The following is a 22996-nucleotide window of genomic DNA, read 5'->3' on the forward strand; positions in this document are numbered from 1 at the left end:
ACTGAAATTTTGTCTTGTGCCAAGGTGGTGAAAATTTACCCAACAATTATGTATCTTTACAGTACTCTTAATACCAAAAGATACATTGAATCTTATTTTCTCCTGCATGAAACTGCATCACAAGACCTATTCAGAATTTGAGAGACTACCCAATGTAGCATCCCCTGAATCCAAGCTGGAAAATATCACGTCTTTATCAAAGATGCGCTGATGAGTTCAGAGTGGGCAGAGTTCACTGCCATAAGAATTAATTATTAACCATGCTGTTATAGACTCTGTTCTGAAACTGTCCTTGGTGTGATATCACCTGCTTAAAAATGATGCCTCAATCTAATTAAGTGTGTGAATTTAGATGAAAAAGGTAACTACGGGTTGTGCACTTCTTTACTTATTAATCTGTTGAATTTGTAAGACCACACCTGTAATTATGTACTTGCTTTCATGTTACCCATAACTATATGTTGAGTAGAAATACTTTAAAATTCTGCTATTTTTTTCTTTTTCCCATTTCTTAATACATTCTATAACACTTCCCAGAACTTCCTCTATGGGTCCAGCAAGCATTAAAAAAATATTTAGTTAAAAAAACCCAAACAATTATAAAACAATAAAAATTCTTTCATTTTCTTCTATTATTAATTTTGATTCAAATTCGGGTATTTAGGCAGCATATCAAGGTAAAAACTCTCTAAAATGTACTGCTTGTATATAGGAGAAAATTAACTTCTATAGCCATAATCAAGTAATTAAACAGATTTAGTTAGGTCTGTGCAATTCCCTACTTCTTCTGTAGAGTAATTATACTGGAAGGAAGCCACTTTAATTCTGGAATAGACTCTCCACATGGGGAACTATATTGAAACAACTGCAGTAAAAGAATTATTTGATTACAGCTATGCTTTTTCCCCCAAAAGCAAGGAACCCTTGCCTCCTTTGCAGAAGCTCAGGGATGCCGGCTCTGTCCTCTTCCACAAACAAAGACTTTGCCAGCAGAATGAACACACAACTCAGAGAACAGCTTTTACCTCTCAGCTCCTCACTGAGAGGTGACATGCAGTGATGCACTTACAGTTTTTTATCCCTTAAACAGTTTTGAGATGCATTGGGATGTGGCATGGAGACCGTGGATAGAAAATACACCCTTTTCTGAAATTAGCTATGCATTTTGTAAAAGTGTAGTCCATCACAGAGGTAACCCCAAGTGAAAGGAGCAGAAGATGGGCTGCAGCAGCACTCCCTCCCTCTGCCTGTGGATACCTTGTGCCTTGCAAGCATTGCCTCTGACCTCCACTACTCTGGCACAGCCTGAGGGCAGAGCCTCTCTCTGCCTTGACCTTCCAAAGCTTGGAAGTCCCACAGGCTTGCTCTCATCTCAGCTTACAGCAGTGCAGATGCAGTGCAGATACAGAAAAGAGGCTGCTCCTCTCTACTTCTTTGTACTGCTGTCCCTTACGAAGTGAACTGAAGAGAGAATAGAGCTGTAGCATTCTGCTTATTGAACTGTATTTTTGTTTCACTACCATTGGTTTAAAGATTTTAGTATTCTAGACTTAAAGCACAGGCTTTGGCAGGTCGATTACATCCTATGTGAATCCAATACCCAAATTTTGCAGACTAAGGAGTTCTTCCTTCAGCCACACAGCTATTTCACCTCAAAGGCCCTCTAAACTTTGGCTCCCCAAGCTCTCCACGGGACATAAAAGTTCACAGCCCTTGCAAAAGTGATTTGAAGGATGCAGATGAGAAAGCCGGGTGCCAGCTTACCTCGATCTGTGTCGTAGAGGAAAACGAAGCGGTTCCATTCGTAGTGATCCAGCAGGCTCAGGAGGGCTCCCCGCAGGGACGGCCGCAGCTGCAGCACGAACTGGCTCTCACCCTCCGTGGGGAAACTCGGCGTGATCAGGGAGATGTGCAAGGCGCTGCAGAATGAGGTCAAGGTATGTACTGATCTCTTGTCATATAGTCCAAAAATGGCAAAAACTCCTCTGGAATACTGGGAGCAAACTGAAAGAGACAAGCAAGCAAACAGAGTCTAAGTAGTGACAAAATCTGGAGACGTGTGCTTACACACTCCAACATCCTCAAATTTATAATTTGAAGATTTGCATTTCTGCTTGTGCAGTTACACTCAATTTTCACATGTGTTTTATTATGGAAACCAATAAATTACACTCAATTTTCACATGTGTTTTATTATGGAAACCAATAAATTACACTCAATTTTCACATGTGTTTTATTACGGAAACCAATAAATAAATAGCTAAATAACATTTTGTGACTTTCTGATCCTATTCATAGAACACTAAAGTATCCATAGTGGTTTTACTCTAAAATAAAATGTAAGACAAATAACACGTGTTTTTGCATACCAGTGAAAAAAACCAACATATGCTGTTTTAGCCATAGCTCTGCATAGTATTAGGCATTGAGCATTTCCATTACCTTGAACTGAAAAATGTTCACTTTCTAAAATGTGAAAATTATCAAAAAATGTTACTGACCTTGTAAGTGAAATTTGGACATTTTGAATTGTAATGATGTAGAACCTTTGCTCCCTTTTAAACAGGAAGCCCTTGTGGTACATTAAAACACTTCTAGAGACATTGAGTAAAACCTACCTCATGAATAATCTCCTTGACTTTAAGAGGGCAGTTTAAGTAAAATGTAGTAAGTCAATGTGATCTGACTTTTGCCCCAACCCTTTTATTTCTACTCCGTGCTAACTGGAAACCAGAAAACAAATGACCTCAATATATATTCTGAGTTTTGATTTGCTCTTGGACTTATTTAAGACATAAGGAGAGACTTCTATTGATTTCATCACACTGGGTAAGGACTTCACTGATCTCTGCACAGAAAAGCAAGCATATGGGTATTTTCTTGAGCATCTACTGCATTCCTATCAATTCATAAAGAGTCTAACAAAAAATACCCAATTTTTTTGAAGTACAAACCAAGTTATTAGAAACAGTGTGATCATTAATAGTGTTACCTCTCCCAGACACACAGAAAATGGAGAAAGGAACAGTCAGTTAGGGGATCATCATATTTTTAATGCTATCCTCTCACTGTTTCCCATGCTCTCCTGTTCTAGATGCTCCCTTCTCAGAGTCCTTTCTTACATGTTGCCTAAACATGGGAAAACTTAAGGCACCCTCCCACTAGCTGGGAGTTCACAGTCATTCTGCATGTGCAGCACACTCAGGGAACAACATACACCCTTACGAAATTCTAACCCTTCCAGCTTTAATTTCTTCATATTATATTTAATGCATAAACAGCTGAAAATAAAAATTGTGCATTTTTCTCCTAAGACTTGGGTGATTTACCCAGTTCTGGTGCCAGAACTAGAGTAAGAAGCTCAAGGGCAGTTTTGTGATTTTATGTTCTCCTCCACTGTTATGGCTCCCATCCTACTGATTTTTAAAGTCAGATTTTATATCAATAAAGCTTTTTTAAAAGCTTTCTTCCTTCAGTTCACCTTCAAAGAGTTCACCTTCAATATACCCAACTCTTACAAACCCTCTTAGTAATTTTCTTTGCTGGACCACACAAAACAGATTCCCACAGACACCTCAAATGCTTGGCTTGTCATTCCACTAATCATCACAGGGAGCATTGCTCTCTGCTTTCCCAGTTCCATCTCATCTGGCTTGAGCACAGATGACTGACATGCTGGGAATTTCAGTTAAAGGTTTCCTGCCTTTTCTTTTTACATTATTTCCCCATCTCGACCAGACAGTATCTTTTCTGATATATCCTAAGATAACACTGTGCTTTTCTAAAATCCAAATCTCAGTGATGGCTGACGATCATGTTGGGATCAAAAGTCTGCTCCTTCTTCCTTCTGGGCCATTTGCAAATGATGAGTTTCTGCTTATAGCAAAGTGTTTTCATTAGTCACTATTACTGGTTTTCCGTCATGCCCAACATATTTCTGAACTCCTTGAAAATGATTTACGTCTCTGCTTACAGTCTTAGTCTGCTCTGCTTGATGCACTTATCTGCCTCTCCAGCAAATTCCATTATGGTACCCTGAATTTTTATTTCTGTGTCTTCTCCAGCCTGGTACTTCCTCTTCTACCAAAATTTGTTGCCACCTTCTCCACAGTTTCATGCTTGCCTTTTGACTCTGTTTGTCTCCATTTCTAGAAATCACTTCTCTTAAGACCATGTCTATTTTATTACATTCTCTTGGAAGATAGAGATCAATCCTATACTGTCCACCTTAGAAATTTCTGGTTGCATTTTATGCCATTTTCAATCTATATCCATATTTTAAAGTTTTCTTTCCATCAAAATCTGTTCTATAACTTCACTGATCATACATATTACAGCTCTAGTAAGAGGCACTTGTTATTGCATCTGCCCTCCAGTAAACCAGTTATTGTAGAACCAGGGAAGAAAGATATGACTTCTCTGTTCCCATTAGTCATCACACCTCTTTTAAGATCAACATTTCTCCTTGAAAATCAATGTGAAATATCTATTAGTTTTAGATCTCCAACTAGATTTTCCTGCTTTTCTGTTACATAACCAATACAGAACAGCTTCGCTTATTTTCCTTATCTCCTGTATTTTTATTAAAATATGTAAACGAACTTCTACTGTTGTTTTAATGTTCTTTAAAAGTTTCATTTTTCAGTGGAAGCTCTAACTAAAACTTTCATTTCTGCAGCAAATGTCCTTTTTATCTCCTTTTTTTTAAACACAACCTTTCTTATTAATAATCTTTTCTGAACACTTGTTTCTTGTATCTTCCTTCTATAATCATTCATTCGGTCTCATCCTTTACATTACTTTCCTTTGCAAAGGGAATTCGTCATGTTTTACAAGGATTTCTGTGAAAATATGGCAGGCCTTCTCTATTTTTAAACACAGTTAAATGAACTCTGACAACTGAAATAATTGAACACAACCCTCATGTAAGTGGTAGTTACTATATGTGTTTCTTGTTTAGACAAAATCTTTCCTAAGGCTCCTTGCTGTTGTACTTCTTTGCAGTTTTACAGGGGCACAGAGTACTTTTTGTAACACATGGTCCTTACAGTAGGAGTCCATATGATGAAAAATTCAAGAAATCAATGACAAGCTGTAAAATGCTATGCTTAGTGGAGTTAAAGCTCAAATTCATTCTCAGGATGGAGAAAAAAGTCAAACTTGAAATTTCATTAAATAACATAATATGACCCTCACATACTTATAACTTAGAGTAACAAAATAATAATTTTTCATGTTCAAAGCAAACTATCCTTGCCCCAGTCTAAATACAAATATGATAAAACATTATCTGAATACCATTAAAGTCCTGAAATAGCCAATCCAAGAAAACTTGTGCTATTATACTTGAGATCAAGACTGGAAAATAACTGAAGAGTGTCCTTCTTTGCTCCTTGGTAAGAAAAAATGCTAAGATGATGGTTATGAGACTTTTTTCTTACTCAGTACAAAACCCACAGAGAGGAAAAATGCCTGAGACACTATGGAGATGAAGCTTAAACATATGCAGAGATGCTGCAACACTCCTGAATCAATTTTACAGTAATCAGCAGCGACCACAAAATCAGCAAAGCCATGAGTATTTGCATTCCAACTCACTACGGTTCTCAGAAAATGCCTCCCGGCAAACATGACTACCTGAATTTGCCAATTCTTTTTCCAGTTCTCTTACACTTCTAAAGGCATTTTACTTATTAAAAATTAACTAAACTATGCTTTGTAAAACAGTTGCATACTAGCATTCTAAGAAAATTGTTTTCAAGATTTTTCTCCCCCATAAATACAAAGCAGTGACAAATACACTTTTATGAGCATACTTTGAAAAATATTGAACAATAATTTTTCTTTAAAACAGATACCTCTTCATAGCTGACAACTTACTATCTGTATTACACATACCATTCTCTCCTGCATATTTTTCAATGCCAGTGGTCTCACCAAAGATGAGATGAATGTGGAGGTCAAACTCATAGAATCACAGCGTGGTTTTGGTTGAAAGAGACATTAAAGACCATCTAGTTCCAGTATTCCCTGTCATGGGCACCTGCCACTAGATCAGGTTGCTTAGGGTCCCATTCTGCCTGGTCTTGAACATCTCCAGGGATGGGGAGCCCACAAATTCTTTGGGCAAACTTTTCAAGTGCCTCACCACTGTCACAGTGAAGAATTTCCAACCCTCTTAAAGTTGAAAGCCATTCCCCCTTGTCCTGTCACTACATGCCCTTGTAAACAGACTCTCTCCATCTATCCTGTAGGCTCCCTTCAGGTACTGGAATGCTGCAATTATGCCTCCCTGAAGGCTCCTCTTCTTCAGGCTGAAACCCAGTTCTCTCAGTCTGTCTTCACAGGAATGGTGCTCCAGCCCTGGGAACAAGTGTCCCACCTCTGGACTGTCTCCAACTGGCTCCTTGTTGTGCTGGGCACCCCAGAGCTGATGCAGCCCTGCAGGTGGGGTCAGAGCAGAGCAGAGCAGAGCAGAGGGGCAGAATCCCCTCCCTGTCCCTGCTGCCCACGGGGCTCTGGATGCAGCCCAGGACACATTTGGGTTTCTGGGCTGTGAGCATGCATTTTTGAGACATGCTGGGCTTCTCATCCACCAACAGCTCCAGGGATTTCCCCCAGGGCTAGTCTTGATGCTTTCTGCACCCAGCCTGCTCCCCTTGGAACAGGCTCCAGAGAAAACATTGCATTGCACCTTAAATCACCAAGAGAGCATGATTGCAGTCGTTGTAATATGATTTAGATGTGTTCTATTCTACCTGATTGTACTACATGATAGTACAATCACTTTAAAAGAATAGATGCCTCACAGGACCTTCACTTAAGAAATAACATCATAATGCCAAAATGGCAAAAAGCTGCATATACTGAAGGGTTTACTGAGACACACATGATCTTTCTCTGTAAGGGGAATACTTTCCAAAGTTCCTGCTACAGCTCTAAAGACAAGTCCCTCACTTAAAACACAAATCTTATCTTGAAAACCAAAAATCAAAAAAATTCCAACAACTTCTTATTCCCAAGTTATGCCCATATAGTTTAAATCCTCAAAACAATATATTTACAGAGAATAAGTAGGGTACAGCTGGTCTGCCAACAATGCTAGTTTTGCTCAGCAGCAAACAGGCACCAGGTATAGGAACCATACATGTAGGAACCTGGAAGACCTGCAGCCTAATACTAAAGTCATGACTCACTGACCCTGAGTGTTCCAGGACACAGGTTCTGGGATGAGCATTAGAAAATGCCTTCCCCTATGTTTCCAACTCTTGTGTGGGAAGCCCTGGCATGGTTAGCTATTACAGATATGTTGACAGACACACTGATCTGTCATAAAAACACAAAGTGTGGAACTGCAAAAATGGAAAGACTCAAGACTAATTACATTGTGGAAGTTTTCAGATATGAGGACAGGCTTTCATTGCTGTCTCTTGCCTTCCTCCTATGCTTTGGACATCCAAATGGGGCTTAGGGATAGTGACTGGTCAGTGACTACTTGTGTCTGACTCTCCTTCCTCCTCAGGCTGCTCACCTAATCCAGCACTGGGTCTCCCCAGGAGATACTGTCCTTTGCAAGTTTCTCCAGCACGGCCTGTCTATCCAAATTGTGTCATTTCATTTTGCAGTTAAAAAGAGAAATGTACTTCTAGTGCATAAATTGGTACACACAATTTATTACCCATTTTAAGATCTATCTTTGGAATTTTTTTTTTCTTCTATTTTAGAGACAGAAAACAAAAGCCCCAGAAATTAAACCCACTTTTGGGTGGTAAGAACCAGGTGAGACAGACTCCTCCACTCTCCATGTGCCCCTATACATGCAAAGACACACATGCTTGTTTCACAGCTTCTGCAATCAGCTTGGAGGAAACTTTAATCAATGTTTTAATTTGAGGAGAGAAAATCTGGCCTCCATATGAAGCATGGAGAAGAGTTCAGCAGGTGGACTTACAAGCCAGTCTTTCCTGGTCTCAATAGTCTTTTATTGGGCATCTCTCAGGATAACCTTTTAAAGTTAAAGTTCTGTAGCTTAGTGATCTGGTATAAGGCATTGTACACAAGTACACAAAATACTATATCACAGAATGGCCTGAAGTTGTGTCAGGAGAGGTCTAGGTTGGATATTACAAAAAGCTTCTTCAACTAAAGGGTGGTTGGGCTCTGGAACGGGCTCCCCAGGGAAGTGGTCATAGCAGCAAGCCTAAGAAGAGTTCAAGGAGCACTTGGACAATGCTCTCGGGCACATGGTGTGACTCTTGAGGATGGTCCTGTGCAGAGCCAGAAGCTGGACTTGATTATCTTTGAGGGTCACTTCCAACATAGCTTATTCTATGCTTCTTTGATCTGGTAAACTCCAGAGAGCAACACATTTAAAAAGTGCATTTAGGGAGTCACATTTCCTTGTGCCACCATAATAGCGCATGAAAACTTTCATTTGAGTGTGCCTGCAATGCCATCTTCATGTCCATGTCTTCATGGGTCGCAGTCACATACACTGTTTTGTTCAGCTGCTGGGCACCTGCCAGCGCTGATGTAAAAAATACTGTGAAAATTTTTCTGACCTGAAGAACTCCTTCCAAGAGGATCAGCCTACCCATATGGAGATGTAAACTCTACATGTGAGGATAAGTACAGAAGGGAGAATCATTTAATCTAAATATGAAACACCTCCACAGGTCAAATGATTTATAAACTTATATTTGCAACAACTGTGACATTGGAGATGAGATTAAGCAGTATTTCTAAAACAGCTGAGATTGGTGTTTCCTATTAAAATGTCCAATGATCCTTCTGTTAATTTTGCACAGATCATCCCAACAGTGTCTTTCTCCTCTCTCTCTCTGCTTTCTCCTCTCTGCACAGATCATCCCAACAGTGTCTTTCTCCTCTCCTCCTCCTGATCACTCCACTGACCTCCACCTCCTGGAAGAGGACCCAGGGCTAGTTAGACCACTGAAACTAAAAGACAAATTATCTAAATTCATCCCTCTGCAGTTTTAAGCTACCTTGCACCCAAATCCAGAACAGATTTGAAACACATATGCTCTTCCTCAGCTGGGTTTGAGACTGCTGATTTAATACTAAATTATGCTCTTGCATTAAGAAAAATTCCCAACACTGAGACAAACGTAATGATCTGAACTAAATCACTGATCTAAGATGACAGGATTATGAAAGAAAGCAGTGTTACATAAAGTGGGTAGATGAAAAACATTATAGATATATTAGGACCAGTTTACTACTATCTTAAAAATTGTCTGGAGTAGAATAGGATACCTCTAAATATAGTTATCCAAAATAAGACAAAAAGGAAACAAGGAGATTTTAATAAATTATATAGTTAGTACATCCAACAACATCCAACAAAACCCTATTCGTGTTCTATTTATAGACCCTGCACCCTCTAAATCATCATCTACCTTTGTCATTTGATCACAAACTTCTTCAAGCAAATTAATGATCTTGCATTTAGGAGGCATATATCACATGTCAGGTAGCAACATATCTAAAGTGTTATAACCAGAAATAATATCACAGCATTTAACCAAATGATAATAATATTTGGTTAAATAATATCACACTTTAACAAAAACCAGCTTATTGCTCTAAAATTTAACACTGTGTTAAAGGTTGAGGTGAACAAAAAGAGACTACATTATGATCTTTCCAGCTTTAAAAAAAAACCCAAAAAAACAAACAAAAAAAAAAAACCAAACCAAATGAATCACAAGTATTACTCTCTTCAGTATTTATTCCTCTCAAACATTTGTCCTCCTATAATAAGACACTGCATAATGAGAAGTCTGGCATGTTGGGTACTGAATCTCTGAAACTAAATTCATTCCCTGGAGCAAGTCACTTTGCATTCTCATGTCTCAGTTTTCAAGGTTTAAACTGTCTGTTCTATGGAGGACTATAAGCACTTGACAGGAAGGCCAGTCTCCTATTAGGTATCTGTAAAAAGTTTAGCACAATGGTCCATCTGTCTCAATGTGGCTTCTGAGTGCTACCCCAATGTGTATGAGTGTTACACCTAGTGGGCCTGTCTCTTGCAGTTCCACAGTAAATTCTGAAACCCTAAAACCACGTAAGCCTTTGCCCTAAACATCATTGTGTTTGGCTGTATGCATAAGATGAAGCACTTAATAAAAAGTGTGCAGGAGTTTTTAACTGGAGTTCTACACCAGATCAACAAAACACAGAAAATTCATGAGTGTTTTCTACTCACAGCAGTGGATTCCTTCTAGTACTCTCTTCTAAGCAACTAACCAGCTCATTTAAAAATACTCTCCTAAGTACAATGAAAGCCTTGGTTTAATGTGGTAGATCAAATGGTAATGTGGGAAATGCAATTCTGTTTGTTCAGCTGCAGATGTCAGAACATATTGCAAAACAAGATACAAACTTACTACATTTTTTAATTAATTGCCACATTACCAGAAATCATTTTTGTGAATTGTCTCTAAAAGACTATTTCTGCTCAAAGAGAATTCCTGAAACAATATCAGAAAGTGATAGTGCATTGCTTGCCTGTTGAATGGAAAATGGAACTGAATGAGCTTAGCTAACATGCACGGTATTTTATTCTTTTAAAATAAATTTAAACTTTGTGACATAGTATTTTGTGTACTTGTGTACAATGCCTTATACCAGATGACTAAGCTACAGAACTTTAACTTTAAAAGGTTATCCTGAGAGATGCCCAATAAAAGACTATTGAGACCAGGAAAGACTGGCTTGTAAGTCCACCTGCTGAACTCTTCTCCATGCTTCATATGGAGGCCAGATTTTCTCTCCACAAATTAAAACATTGATTAAAGTTTCCTCCAAGCCGATTGCAGAAGCTGTGAAACAAGCATGTGTGTCTTTGCATGTATAGGGGCACATGGAGAGTGGAGGAGTCTGTCTCACCTGGTTCTTACCACCCAAAAGTTGGTTTAATTTCTGGGGCTTTTGTTTTCTGTCTCTAAAATAGAAGAAAAAAAATTCCAAAGATAGATCTTAAAATGGGTGATAAATTGTATGTACCAATTTATGCACTAGAAGTACGTTTCTCTTTTTAACTGCAAAATGAAATGACACCATTTGGATAGATAGATTAAAAACTGTTCACAGAATCTCACTTTAGGAAAAATACCTCTGTATTTTTAATTCCTTTTCCATCCCTAGATTCAATGTGATTTGGAGCTGCCCTTCTCTGAGGCTCATCTCATATGACTGACACAGATCCCTTGCAGCCAGGGGCTACAGGCATTTCTCACACAGAGATCATGTATCTCTATTTTCCTTAAAAGTGCTCACAACTCTCATTTCTTGATAACGAACACAAAGTAGCTTGGCCATTTATAAATTTCTGAGAGCAAAACTGCTTTAATCTTTAAATACCTCCATCTGAAAACTTGGGCACCACTAAAGTATTTTACTTTCATTAATATATAATTCCACATAATTTGAATCCAATTGAATGTTTTTACAGAACAAGAAAAAAATTTCCACTGGGTTTATTTACAAAATTTCCTTTTCCTCTGTGCCTTGGCTAATTTCTTTGATAGAAAGCCCCTCATGAATTTCACATTTGCTGAACAGCAACAAATCTTTTCTCATTTTTAAAAGCCCTTTACAGCTCTACAATAAATCATCCAGTCTTTGTGCCTTTGTCCTCCTGTCCTGTGCACTCCATGGATCTGATATTTATAGCTGCCTGGCAATGCACATACACGTGCGTATCCCTAACTCTGCCAAAACTTCCTTTTTGAAAGCTCCCCCACAGAGAATCCACATGCAGCATTTACCTTTCATAGTCACATGAATGAGAATCCACATTGGTACAGAAGTTCTTTTTTGGCTGTTTTTAAAAGCTGATAAAAATACCAGTAACATGTGAGAGTTCCAAGCTTTTCAGAGCTACAGAAGTTTTTTAAAAAGTTTAACGTGATAGGAAGTTCCTGTGGCACTGGCAGGTTTTCTCAAGGACAAATTCTCTACAGCCATCTTTGAATTTTTTTTCTGCTTCAGGATAAAAGCTTAGAGAGGCATAACAGATTGCATGGAAATTAGATTGGACTACAGTAAAAAACTGGTTTATGGAATCAATCGTAAAATTCCCAGTTGCTTAACTGAGGTGAACATTTCACCTCTGATACTCCTGGTGGTTAGAGATTTTCTTGCAACATCCTATCACCTTTTCAGTTTGCCAGCTGAGGGAAAACTCATCCTCATTAAATGAATATCTAGAGAAATCCTGTTTGATAACTTATCTAGATTGCCTGTGTGATTAAACATTCTTTTCTTCTCTAATTAAACATTTCCCCTCTTTCTTGGATTGATTCATTTTCTTCAAGACATAATACTTCTTTCAGTTCAAATCTGAACTTCATCCAAACATTTCTTTGTGGAGAAAACAAATTATTTGCAGCTTGTTTTTCCCCCAAAATCTAATATTTTATAAAACATTGCCCCATATCCTATTTTAATGAAATGGAGCAAGAAAAATACAAATTTTGTTTTAAAAACTGATCTTTTGATGGCCCACTTCTCTACAATGCTAGCTTCTTATTTTTAATTATTATTTATCTTTAAAAGGTAAAAAATAGGCATATTTAAAAAGAAATTTTTCTTTCCAGAAGAAAAAGAGCTGAAAAAAACCATCAGTTTAATCAGTTTTAAATAGGAGGGGAGCTTATGAAGCAGACAGTTAATTACATAAAAATAGCTTTTTATTCATAGCTACGTAATCACAGGTTTTTTTACCCATAAGAAATATTTGCAGTTTACAGAAAAAAATAACTACAATTTTTTTCTTCATTTTGGAGAAATGCATGTTAATTCTGAAGTACTCCTGCCAGCAAAACTGTTATTGACAGGAATTAACTGCATTTCATTTGAGATGTGAGGTGAAGCCATACAACTTGGCTCTTAACCTGAATTGTTTTGATGAAGGCTTTAGCATAATTTGTACCTCAAATGCTGTGTTCAGCTCTGGGTCCCTCACTACAGACTACAGGAAAGACATTGAGGGGCTGGAGAGGGTCCAGAGAAGGGGCTGGAGCACAAGGGCTGGGAGGGGCAGCTGAGGGAGCTGGGGGTGTTCAGCCTGGAGAGAAGGAGGATCAGGGGGACCTCATCACTCTCTGCAACTGCCTGAGAGGAGGGTGCAGCCAGGTAGGGTCAGCCTCTTATCCCAGGTAACAAGTGACAGGGACAAGAGGAAATGGAAAGTCGTGCCAGGGGAGGTTTAGATTGGAGATCAGAAAAATTTCTTCACTAAAAAGAGGGTCAAGCATTGGAACAGGCTGCCTACAACGTGGTTAAATCACCATACCTGAAAGTGTTCAGAAAAGATGCAGATGTGGCAATTTTGGGACATGTTTTAGTGGTGGACATGGCATGCTATGTTTATATCTGGACTCAATGATCTTAGAGGTCTTTTTCCAACCCATATGATTCTATAATTCCATATAGAATCATGGTTTTCATATCTCTTTTGAGAAGGTTAGAGTACTGGTCTTAGAGGTCTTTCCCAGCTTTAATGATTCTGTGATTCTGTAACTCACATTTTGAACCCATATTGCTTCTTTATGTCAAATGTTGTGTTCTAATTTAACTGAACTGAAAAAAAAAATCAGGGTTGCTTTAATTTGAGGAAGCTCAAGTACAGCATTTTTTAAAGTATTGGGGAAGCTTGGTACAACACTTCCATGTGACTTTAAAAGGGGACTGGACAATTAACTGCTCCCTCTGGCTCAGGAAAAATCTCCCCAGATCACTGAAAAATTTGGCAAAGGAAGACATAGAAGGCAAGTAATCATGAAAGATGTAACTAACTTGGTCCACCATGAGGATTCATTCCAGCATACTTTTCATTGAAACTTGACCAAAGATGGGGTTTTTTTTGGTCTGGTTTGAAGTTTTATATTAAGAAATTACGTCTGTCCTTAGGGGAGTGATGTCATTTGAACCATCACTAGAACTCTATTGTTTTTTGTTGGTGAGTCTGTTTCTCAAATTCTTATCCTTCCACCTTAATCTTCCAGCCACTGCAGCTTGTCCCCTGAAGTGCAATGATCTCTGTCCAGTCCAGGCTTTTGAATGTGTTGGCCCAGATGGGGCTGAGGTTCTACTTTCTCTCCTCAGTAACTGATTTCACATCATCAGGAGTTCACATCTGATTTCACAACTGATTTCACATCACATCAGTTCCCTCACTAGCAACTGAAATCATTGCTTACTTTCACTCATGCTATTGTGCAAAGATATCATCTTAAATAATTTCTCCCACTTTGCTGTTTGCTATTTAGAATGAGTGAAGCCACGGATTCCTTTTGGCCTCAATAAGATTAACAACCATTCATCACACGATGTTGATTAAATAACATTAGATAAAACACTGCTTCCTTGGCCAGTCTTAGATCTGAGTATCTTATAAAGATCCAGAAAATGTGGTTTTTAATTTCGGAAAACAATTCTCATGTTAGGAGGATAAGTGTGATGAAAATCTTATCTGTTTTTTTTCCCCAACTTCTCATGGGTTAATAACCACTAGTATATAATTTAACATACTTCAACTTAAAAAAAGAATTTTCAGTAATTTTTTGGTCCCCATAACTGGGATTTACATTAAAAAAGTTTCTGAATGCTTTTGAAAAAATCTGTTTGTCTTTCTCTTACTTGCTTTCTCTTGATGGTAGGAAGCACCACTTGGAACCAGTGTTACTGTTCTGTAAATGGAACATGATATCTCATGATGACATTACATACAACTTGATCAGAGAGACAGAACTTCAGAGGATCTAGGAAAACTACTGCTGCCTTCTGCAGCCTGTGACTGGGTATTGGCAGGACAGCAGCTGTTGACAAAGTGCACAAGGCTCTTCTGAAGCTATTCCCCAATCAAAGAGGATCTTCTCAGCTCTCATTTCAGGGATGAAGATATATCAAGTGCCAATTGTTCATTAGTCCATCCACATTTGAGGACCTTTTACTTACAGTGGATAAGAGATTTCCAGGCTCCCATGAGTTTTATTCTGTGATGGTGCAAGTGTGCTCTGAAGAGCAAGTAAATTTTAAAAACAATGTGAAATTTGCTTTACCATGTACATCTAAAATGTACTTCATGATTATTTGGATTGTTTCTTCTTCCACATGAGGATTGGTAATGATGGCTTTTTCAGAACTCAGGTGCTTCCAACAGCCCAGAATTACCTCATAAATGGTACTATCTGTTCTCACTGCTTTTCCTTGCCTTGCTCTAATGAACTGCCTTAATGGTACCTGGAAGGATAGAGAAGTAAAAGCCAAGGAGTTTGTAAATTTTCACTCAAGGTCCTATTTTAATTTCCAATAGACATTTCAATTAGCTCTTCTGAGTTTTCTAAAAACCATTTTCTGAAAACCAAAATTAATTTAAGTTAACTAAGTTCTAACATTTAAGTTCTTCATATAATTGAAGTAAAGAATAAAATATTATCCAAGAATCAGTAGGATGACTGTAGATACCCTTATTATCCATCACTGGCCTGTTCAGCAAGGATTCTCGGAGGTTTCTTTCATCATTCTATACTTCACACTTCATGCCCTCCCTCAAAAATCCCAGGCATTTTACTCTTAAAATCACATAACCAAAACCATACCAAGAGATTTTCAACCAAAACCATACCAAGAGATTTTCTCTCTAGAATTTTGGATCTTAGGCTGCTTGGGTGACAACACACACCTGGGAATCACAGTTACTTCAGACATCTGATGATGCTGAACACTCAAACAGATTGTGTTTTCTGTTCTTGTACTTGGTCCTTCAGGTTGCCTTGTGGTTTCAACCATCTCACTGCATTGATGTTTTTCCAGCATCTTGTAGCTTGCCTGTTTTCCACAGATAATGCAGTAATCATAGCTAAGGAATTTTTTCAGATGTAGACTCTGCCTACTATGGATATGTCTGATCAAAATGACATTAGGGAATTACTGTCTGTGGAGGGCTAGAAGTCCAAAATTTAAGAAACCCCAAGCTAGCCCCCTACCCTTTGCCCATTTTCTCCCACTGTGCCTTGCAGTTTCTCATCTATTCATTTGATGAAGGGTTCTTCTTAGCTTCTCTTTATTATGCCAGTGGAAATCAGCCACAGTACAAATGGGTGATTTTAATATCAAATGCTTGGTATGAATGATTGGAAATGCATGTTCCACTGCCTTCCATTCTTGCCACCAAGCTGTTTTTAATTTCTCTAAAAAAACTAATCTTTCAACTTATTTTATGTATAAAATACATTTTTCAACAGCTATAGGTCTCACATAAAGTAATGAGAAGAAGGAATTACTTTTCTAAAAATAAAACATGGCTACTCCTTTGACCAAGGGTATTTACATGAAAGTCATTCACCTTCTAAAGGGAAGAGCAGTCTCAGTAGACCTGAGTGCAAAATATATTCTGGATGCACTCTGTTTAATGACTCCAAGCTCCAGCTGTTTGATATGAAAGGCAGTTTTCAGTGTCAAATGCCATGAATGGGTTATGCTTTCTAAATAACTCTTTTCAGCTAAAAAAAGACTTAAGAAAAAAGTTTAATACCTACCCAAGCATACCTGTCTACATATCATAATATGTATGCATTTTCTCTCTTTCTGTGGGTCACAAATATTCTATTCTGTACAGCTGCTTGTTTTAAACACATAAATCAAGAGGCAGATGTTAACTTAGATGTCTCTAAAAGAAGTATGCAAATAAGCCCAATAAAGTACATCACTTTGTGTCTAACATATTTGTCTTACATATTTCTCCATGTTTACTTTACATGGAGAGTTTATTTCATTTCAGTTCTGGGGCAGGAGATACTTATGGAAATGAATGCACTATTGTCTGAGGGCCGAGCAGTTGATGAGAGGAGAATGTTTATCCTGTCTCACAAAGCATTGTTACCACACACAAAACAATTTTTCACATGAAATAATTAACTTCTACATTAAACCACTAACTTCTGTTATGAATGAGCACCTCTTTTGTAACTCTGTACTTGTAAAACGTTAAACAAAATGTTGTCTTCACCCAAAAACGAAGCTCTTAAGGGCTTCCAAACTTAAAGCAGACTGTAGAACAGAGGTACAGGTTTTGAATGCTTGGCATGACCTACCTCCCCTTGGCTCAAGTAGCCATTCTGAAACCCAACACTGCCCTTCATAGGCAGAAATTGCTTAGCCTACCTTGTGTGCTCTTCTAAGAGCAAAACCTGCATTAAAATCAATGGATGTTACTAAATTTAATTATTACACTCTTGACTACAGTAATACCAGCATCTTTCTTGCAACCATGCAAAAAGATGTCAGTTCTGCCTACTGACTTGAAATCCTAAATCTGAAGAAATCAAACTGCTTCTCAAAAACTATCAGCCCATTGCCCTCCTTAGGTACAACGTAATGCAGATATTTCAGCTCCCATCCTGCTTTTGGCTCAACAATCAAAAATGCTGCTTCCATCCCTCTTCCTATGATATTGTCAGGTTGTGAGCTTATAAATGAGAATAGTCTGTAGTGCACAACAAAAAGATGGCAAAATGTATTTGAAACCATTTAAGTGAGAGGGCATTGCTGGTCCAAGCCTAAAGCAGCTGTCAATATTCAGTTTTATGCACCAATTCACATCTTTCTACATGCAATGAGTTTTCTTCATTTTCCAAAAAAATACACCTTCTGAAGGCAGAGCTCCTGATTTTTGTAGTTGGAAAATGCTCAACAAAAACAAAACAAAACAAAACAAAAAACAAAACAATACACACAAACAACAACAACAAAAAAAACCAACCAAAAAAAGCAGTGACAAAGATATGTGTTCAGTTATCTCCATTTCCTCCTGAGTTTTCAGCTAATTCTATCTTCTCTATGCCTGGTTTTGGTTTTCAGACACCATCTTAAGTATTTCCAAAATTTCACTAACTTTAAGCAGGAGCATGAGCCCTCTCCCTTTGTTCTCTCATATCTTTGGCAGGAATGGGGCTTCTTCCAAAGGCATTTTGAAATAGACTATCTATAATTGGGATTTCTACAGAGCTGGCAAATGTGCTGGTGATAGTTTTAGAAAAGAATACAGATAAGAAGGGAGTTGAGATTGTTTGGCTGGCACCCTGCTATCTCTGTGAATGGACCAAAGGAGGGTGTACTCTGGGGTCTGGGGGAAAAGGAGGCACATTGTCAAACAGGCTTTGCCATTACAAATTATTTTTTTTTTATCATGTTTACCACAAGAGATTTAAAAAAGCTGTCACCTTATGTAAACTTCTTTTGCTATTCCAACAGCAGCCTTCTCAATTGAAACCTATGTTTTTTCTATTTATTTTTGGACTTTAGCAGAGCAGAGTCCATCACTTCACTGAACTGTTTGGTCAACAAAATGAGCGATATACTCTGTTCTTTTGTACATTAAAACAGACAACTGAAATTTAATGAAATATTTAACAGCATGGGATGCAAGAACATGTCTTTGTAGATGTATTGAAATCAATTTGCTGTAAAGACTGCTTTAAGAATAACGAAATATTGTATTTATCACCTTAGGCATTATGTAAGGCAAGTAGCTTCTGTGCTGCCATTTGCAGGAATAAGCAAATTTAGTTCAGCACAGTTCACAGCTGTGATCACTGGAGTAAAGCTCAGGGTCTAGGAGCTGCTAGCTCTGACACTCTACTAAAAAGGCAGCTGTACTTTACTACTGGTCCACTGGGCCTGACGCTAATAATTTTTAAATGGCCTGTTAGTTACAGCAGTGGCCTCAAGCTACCTCTTATTTCAAATCCTATTAACATTTGTTTATCTTTAAACTACTTTATTGTCTTAATTAGCATATACTCATTCATAATTCCCAGTCAATCTGTTGCTATATACAGAAAAGAGAAAATGAGAAAAAAATATTAACAGTGGCCAAAGAGTTGGTGGATGAAGTGTGACTGTGGTAATGTGGAACCAAACCAATCACAGAAAACAGCAAGTGCAGAAATTCCTCTGTACACGCTGCTTTTCTCCACAGTGCTCTGCAGGATCAAACTTCTGCCTTAGGATAATGGACTGGAACTGCCTACAGGCATACTGGGGGAAAAGAAACCAATATAAGTAAAGTATTAAAAAAAAAAAAAAACAGGTTCAATGTTTTTTTTCTTAGTTATAAGATTTAAAAAAAATGAAAGGTTTTTCACAGTTTTATTAGTTCCAGAAAGATGTACTCAAAACAGTTCTAATAAAGCAAGTTTTTCCTTGCACTCTGAGACCTATCTTGCTTACTTTTCTGTTTCAGGCAAAATTTCATTTACAGAAATGGAAGCTTTCCCTGAACATGGATTGTAACACATTTCTTAATGCATATATGCTAACATATATAAGTACCTCTGTCATTAAAAACGATGAATTTCTGGTAGCTCAAAGGTACCATAGCATGTATTTTTTTAAAAAAGTCCCATTACATTTGTCTTGAAAATGTTTTATGATCTTTACATTTCTAACATACAGAAAACTCAGTAGGTGGATACCACAATGATTTTATTACACACATATGCAATTACTGGCCAAAATCAACTTCTTCAAGTCTAGAAAATGCTGATCATGCTGATTATGACTTTTCAATCAACCAAAGATTTAAAAGAAATGCTGACATACATCTAAACTCAATCAGTCAGAAAAAATGTACAGAGCAAAGCATTTTTTTCTCCTACACAGTTATGCAAGATCTAACTACTCTTTGCCTGATTAATTTGTTTTGCTTATGGGTAAACAAAGGAACATAGATGCTACTCAAGCTTCAGAAAAAAAATACAGAATATTTTGCACAGCTTGATTTGAAGTAAAAGGGTTGTTGTGAACAAGTCATAATATACAGAAGCATGGAAAACTTGTCCTTTTAGATCTTGATTTTCTCTACAGTCTCTTTCTTAGCCTATTTTTTAGCATTTCCAGTAATGGAATTTAATTTTCACAGTGCTTCTATACCTACTCATAAAAGAAAGAGATGCATTAGCTACTCTTTCACTTAAGATAAAACATAGTCTAGGTAGGGTCATTTAACTTCCTTCCAGGTTCAGCTGGGTTTAAGATGTGTCTAGCTGAAATCACACTGAAAAGATTAAAAAAATATAAATCCAGTCCTTGTACAATCTTGGTTTTCAATGCCTGGATCATCTACTTCACAGCCAGACTTGATGGGTAATTCCTCCTATGTTATTATCAAGAGGTAGTTTAACCAAACCAGCTGCCTAATTTTCTTCTCTCCTTTGTTCTAGAGCGAAGAAGAGGGATGTCCTGCCTGTGAGAATAGAGAGGAACATACTGGAGACTCAAAGGAATCTCCTCCAGCATCATGCTCCTTGTCATAATGTTCTGATCTCAGTACTTTCAAACTCTGCACAATCTCACAGGATTTCCTTGCCATGGTACTTTTTTATCCTTAACTGAGATCAAAACTCAGAAAAAGCAAATAGAGATAGGTTTCAAGTAACCTGTCTGGAGGGCAGGAACAAGATCACAGGATTGTTCAGACTGGGACTGACCTCAAAAGGTCTCTGGTCCATCCTCCTGCTCACAGGAGGTCAGCTCTGAGGTCAGACCATATTCTCAGGGCATCACCTAGCCAAGGTTGAAAATCCCTAAAGACAAAACCAGCTCAATGTATCTGCTTGTTCTGTTCCACTGCCTGTCTTCGCAGGGGCATCTTAAAAAAAAATATTCAGTCTGAACCTCTCTTGATTCATTTTACTTTCACTATCTCAGCTTCTCACCCAGCCTCACTTCACTGAGCCAGCTCCATCTCCTGGATGATCTCCCACAGGCACTGGGGGCTGCTGCCAGGTCCTCCCCACAGCCATCTCTGCTCCAGACTGAACAAGACCAGTGCCCCCAGCCTCTCCTCACACGGCTGGTGCTCAAGGTGAGTAACACTCTGATCTGCTGTCTCTGCCCCTTTCCACACAGCTCAGGATACTGATATTGGTTAACAGGCCCTCTTATACATTTTACATGGAAATGTCACCGTTTTCATTGCACATTGCAAGCAGTAAGTAACTACTATGATCAAAGTCACCACAGCTACTAGGAAAAAAACCACCCCAAAACCTTCACAACCAAGGCTTATCAATGGTAATGTCAATGAACATAAATGTACATGAGTGTCTGAAAATACAAATTTAAAACATAATCATATTTGCACTTGATAATCATGTTGCCCTATCCCAATACAAAATTTGGACCATGAGTAAGGCAACTGTAGAAACATAAGAAAATCACACCCATTCATGCATGTACAAGCCCATGAAAAAATGTTATTAACACACTGAAGAACATGTTTTATTCCAATTCCCTTACTAACTCCAGAAATCCAGACTGATCATTTATTATGGATTTGGTGCACTATGAGGTGTCGCAAAAATGCAGCTCCAATTGATTAAATAATTGCATTGCCATAAAGGCTGAGAGACCACATCCCACTTCTGTGTGGAGTCACCTTCCCTCAAAGTCAGTAAAAACTGCTTCTGCACACACAAGGGCAAAATCTAGCCTGAAGTCATCCCACAGCATCAGAAAATAAAACAACATATATCAATGAGTATTTTAAACAACACAATTTGATTATTTGACACTGTACACAGCCTAAGGCATAGGTCTAGACATGTCAGAATAGTGCAAAGGCCTTGCTCTTTAGAGGTTATATTTCATCCTGTCGTACTATTCTCCGTTTACTGTCCTATCTTTCTGCATTACCTCAAGGAAGTAAGTGGCAGACCATAGCCATAAGAGAACACCTGTGGAAATCAGTTCCTACACAGGGATAGGGGATCCAACTTATTACCAAAATCAGGAGTCTATGTAGTCAGAGGACACACTTCAGAAGTGTTCTATACCCTGAAGTTAGTGGAAAGATTGCAAAAAAAATAGATACAGGTCTTTGAAGTATATTTCAATTTAGCATTTAAGGTATATCACACAGGTATACATAAATGTGAGAGAACCTGTCGGCTCTTCCCATTTTTTTCCTCATCATTCCCTGCAACTGCATGGATGGAGAATATGGCTTGTGCTCCTCATCCCTTGACCTGTCATCCCAAGGCTATAAAGTCTTGATTGCCATTGGACTTCTTGGTGCAACTTCAACAGTGCCAACCTGATAAATCAATAATTATCTGAAGACTCTGAGGGCCATATCCAGGTCAGAAGGCTTTCTCTTCATATCTTTACCCTGATCCCCATGGAGGCAGCAGGCTTCCCTAAGGAGTGGGTCCAGTCTGCCTATTAGGCCTTGTGTTCCCTTCAGGAGGCCGTCTCCTGTGGCAATGAAACATCTTTTTTTTCTTATGGAAGTGGTTTTGGTGCAGGGCGTAGCATGGGTGAACCTTGGTGACACCTCCAAGCTGGATGAAGCCCCACCCTGGTTGTTGTTCCATCCCCTTGCACAGCATCCTCACTCCTGTTACACAAGGCACCTCTAAGCTGGATGAAGCCCCATCCTGGTTGTTGCACCATCCCACTGGCACAGCATCCTCACTCCTTTACACAGGGCACCTCCAAGCTGGATGAGGCCCCATCCTGGCTGTTGTTCCATCCCACTGGCACAGCATCCTCACTCCTGTTACACAGGGTGCCTGGAAGGGGCGGCAGTCACAGCACTGAGCACCTCACCAGTGAGCGTGGGATGGACGGGGATGCTGCTCCTCAGAGACAAAGCAACGAGCTGATGGTTACCGAGGGAAACACCAGCCCTTCAGCCTCCTCCTGGTGCTTACATTTTGCCTGACACTGAGTGCTGTGACCCTTCAGTGCTGAGCAGTGTTGTGGTTTACGCTCGTCTGGCCGGGTGAAGCGAGGTTATCGCCTGGCTTCACCTAAAAGCTCCTCTGCGCCAAACGAGGAAAGTGCCAGTTGTTTTCTGCACTGGCCTTGCAGCAAAGAAATAGTGAATAATTTGTCAAAACCACGTAACTTTGCTTTTAGTGTAACTCCAATCTTCTGCAAAATGCTGAGCAATCAGGAAAT

The 22996-nt window shown here is 38.6% G+C and overlaps 1 protein-coding gene across 3 annotated transcripts in view; it reads right to left on the reverse strand.

Moving 5' to 3' along the window:
- GRIA4 (glutamate ionotropic receptor AMPA type subunit 4) overlaps positions 1 to 22996 on the reverse strand; it is a gene marked incomplete at both ends in the record, with an annotated part of 215795 nt that overhangs the window by 141579 nt on the left and 51220 nt on the right. For all 3 annotated transcript variants that reach the window (XM_084226960.1, XM_084226961.1, XM_084226962.1), the window contains one exon: positions 1765 to 2004. In XM_084226960.1, coding sequence (XP_084083086.1) covers positions 1765 to 2004 — 240 coding nt within the window. The remainder of the gene's footprint in view (positions 1 to 1764; positions 2005 to 22996) is intronic.

The sequence above is a fragment of the Fringilla coelebs genome (genome assembly GCF_963513975.1).
Source record: "Fringilla coelebs genome assembly, chromosome: 2".
Classification (NCBI taxonomy): domain Eukaryota; kingdom Metazoa; phylum Chordata; class Aves; order Passeriformes; family Fringillidae; genus Fringilla; species Fringilla coelebs.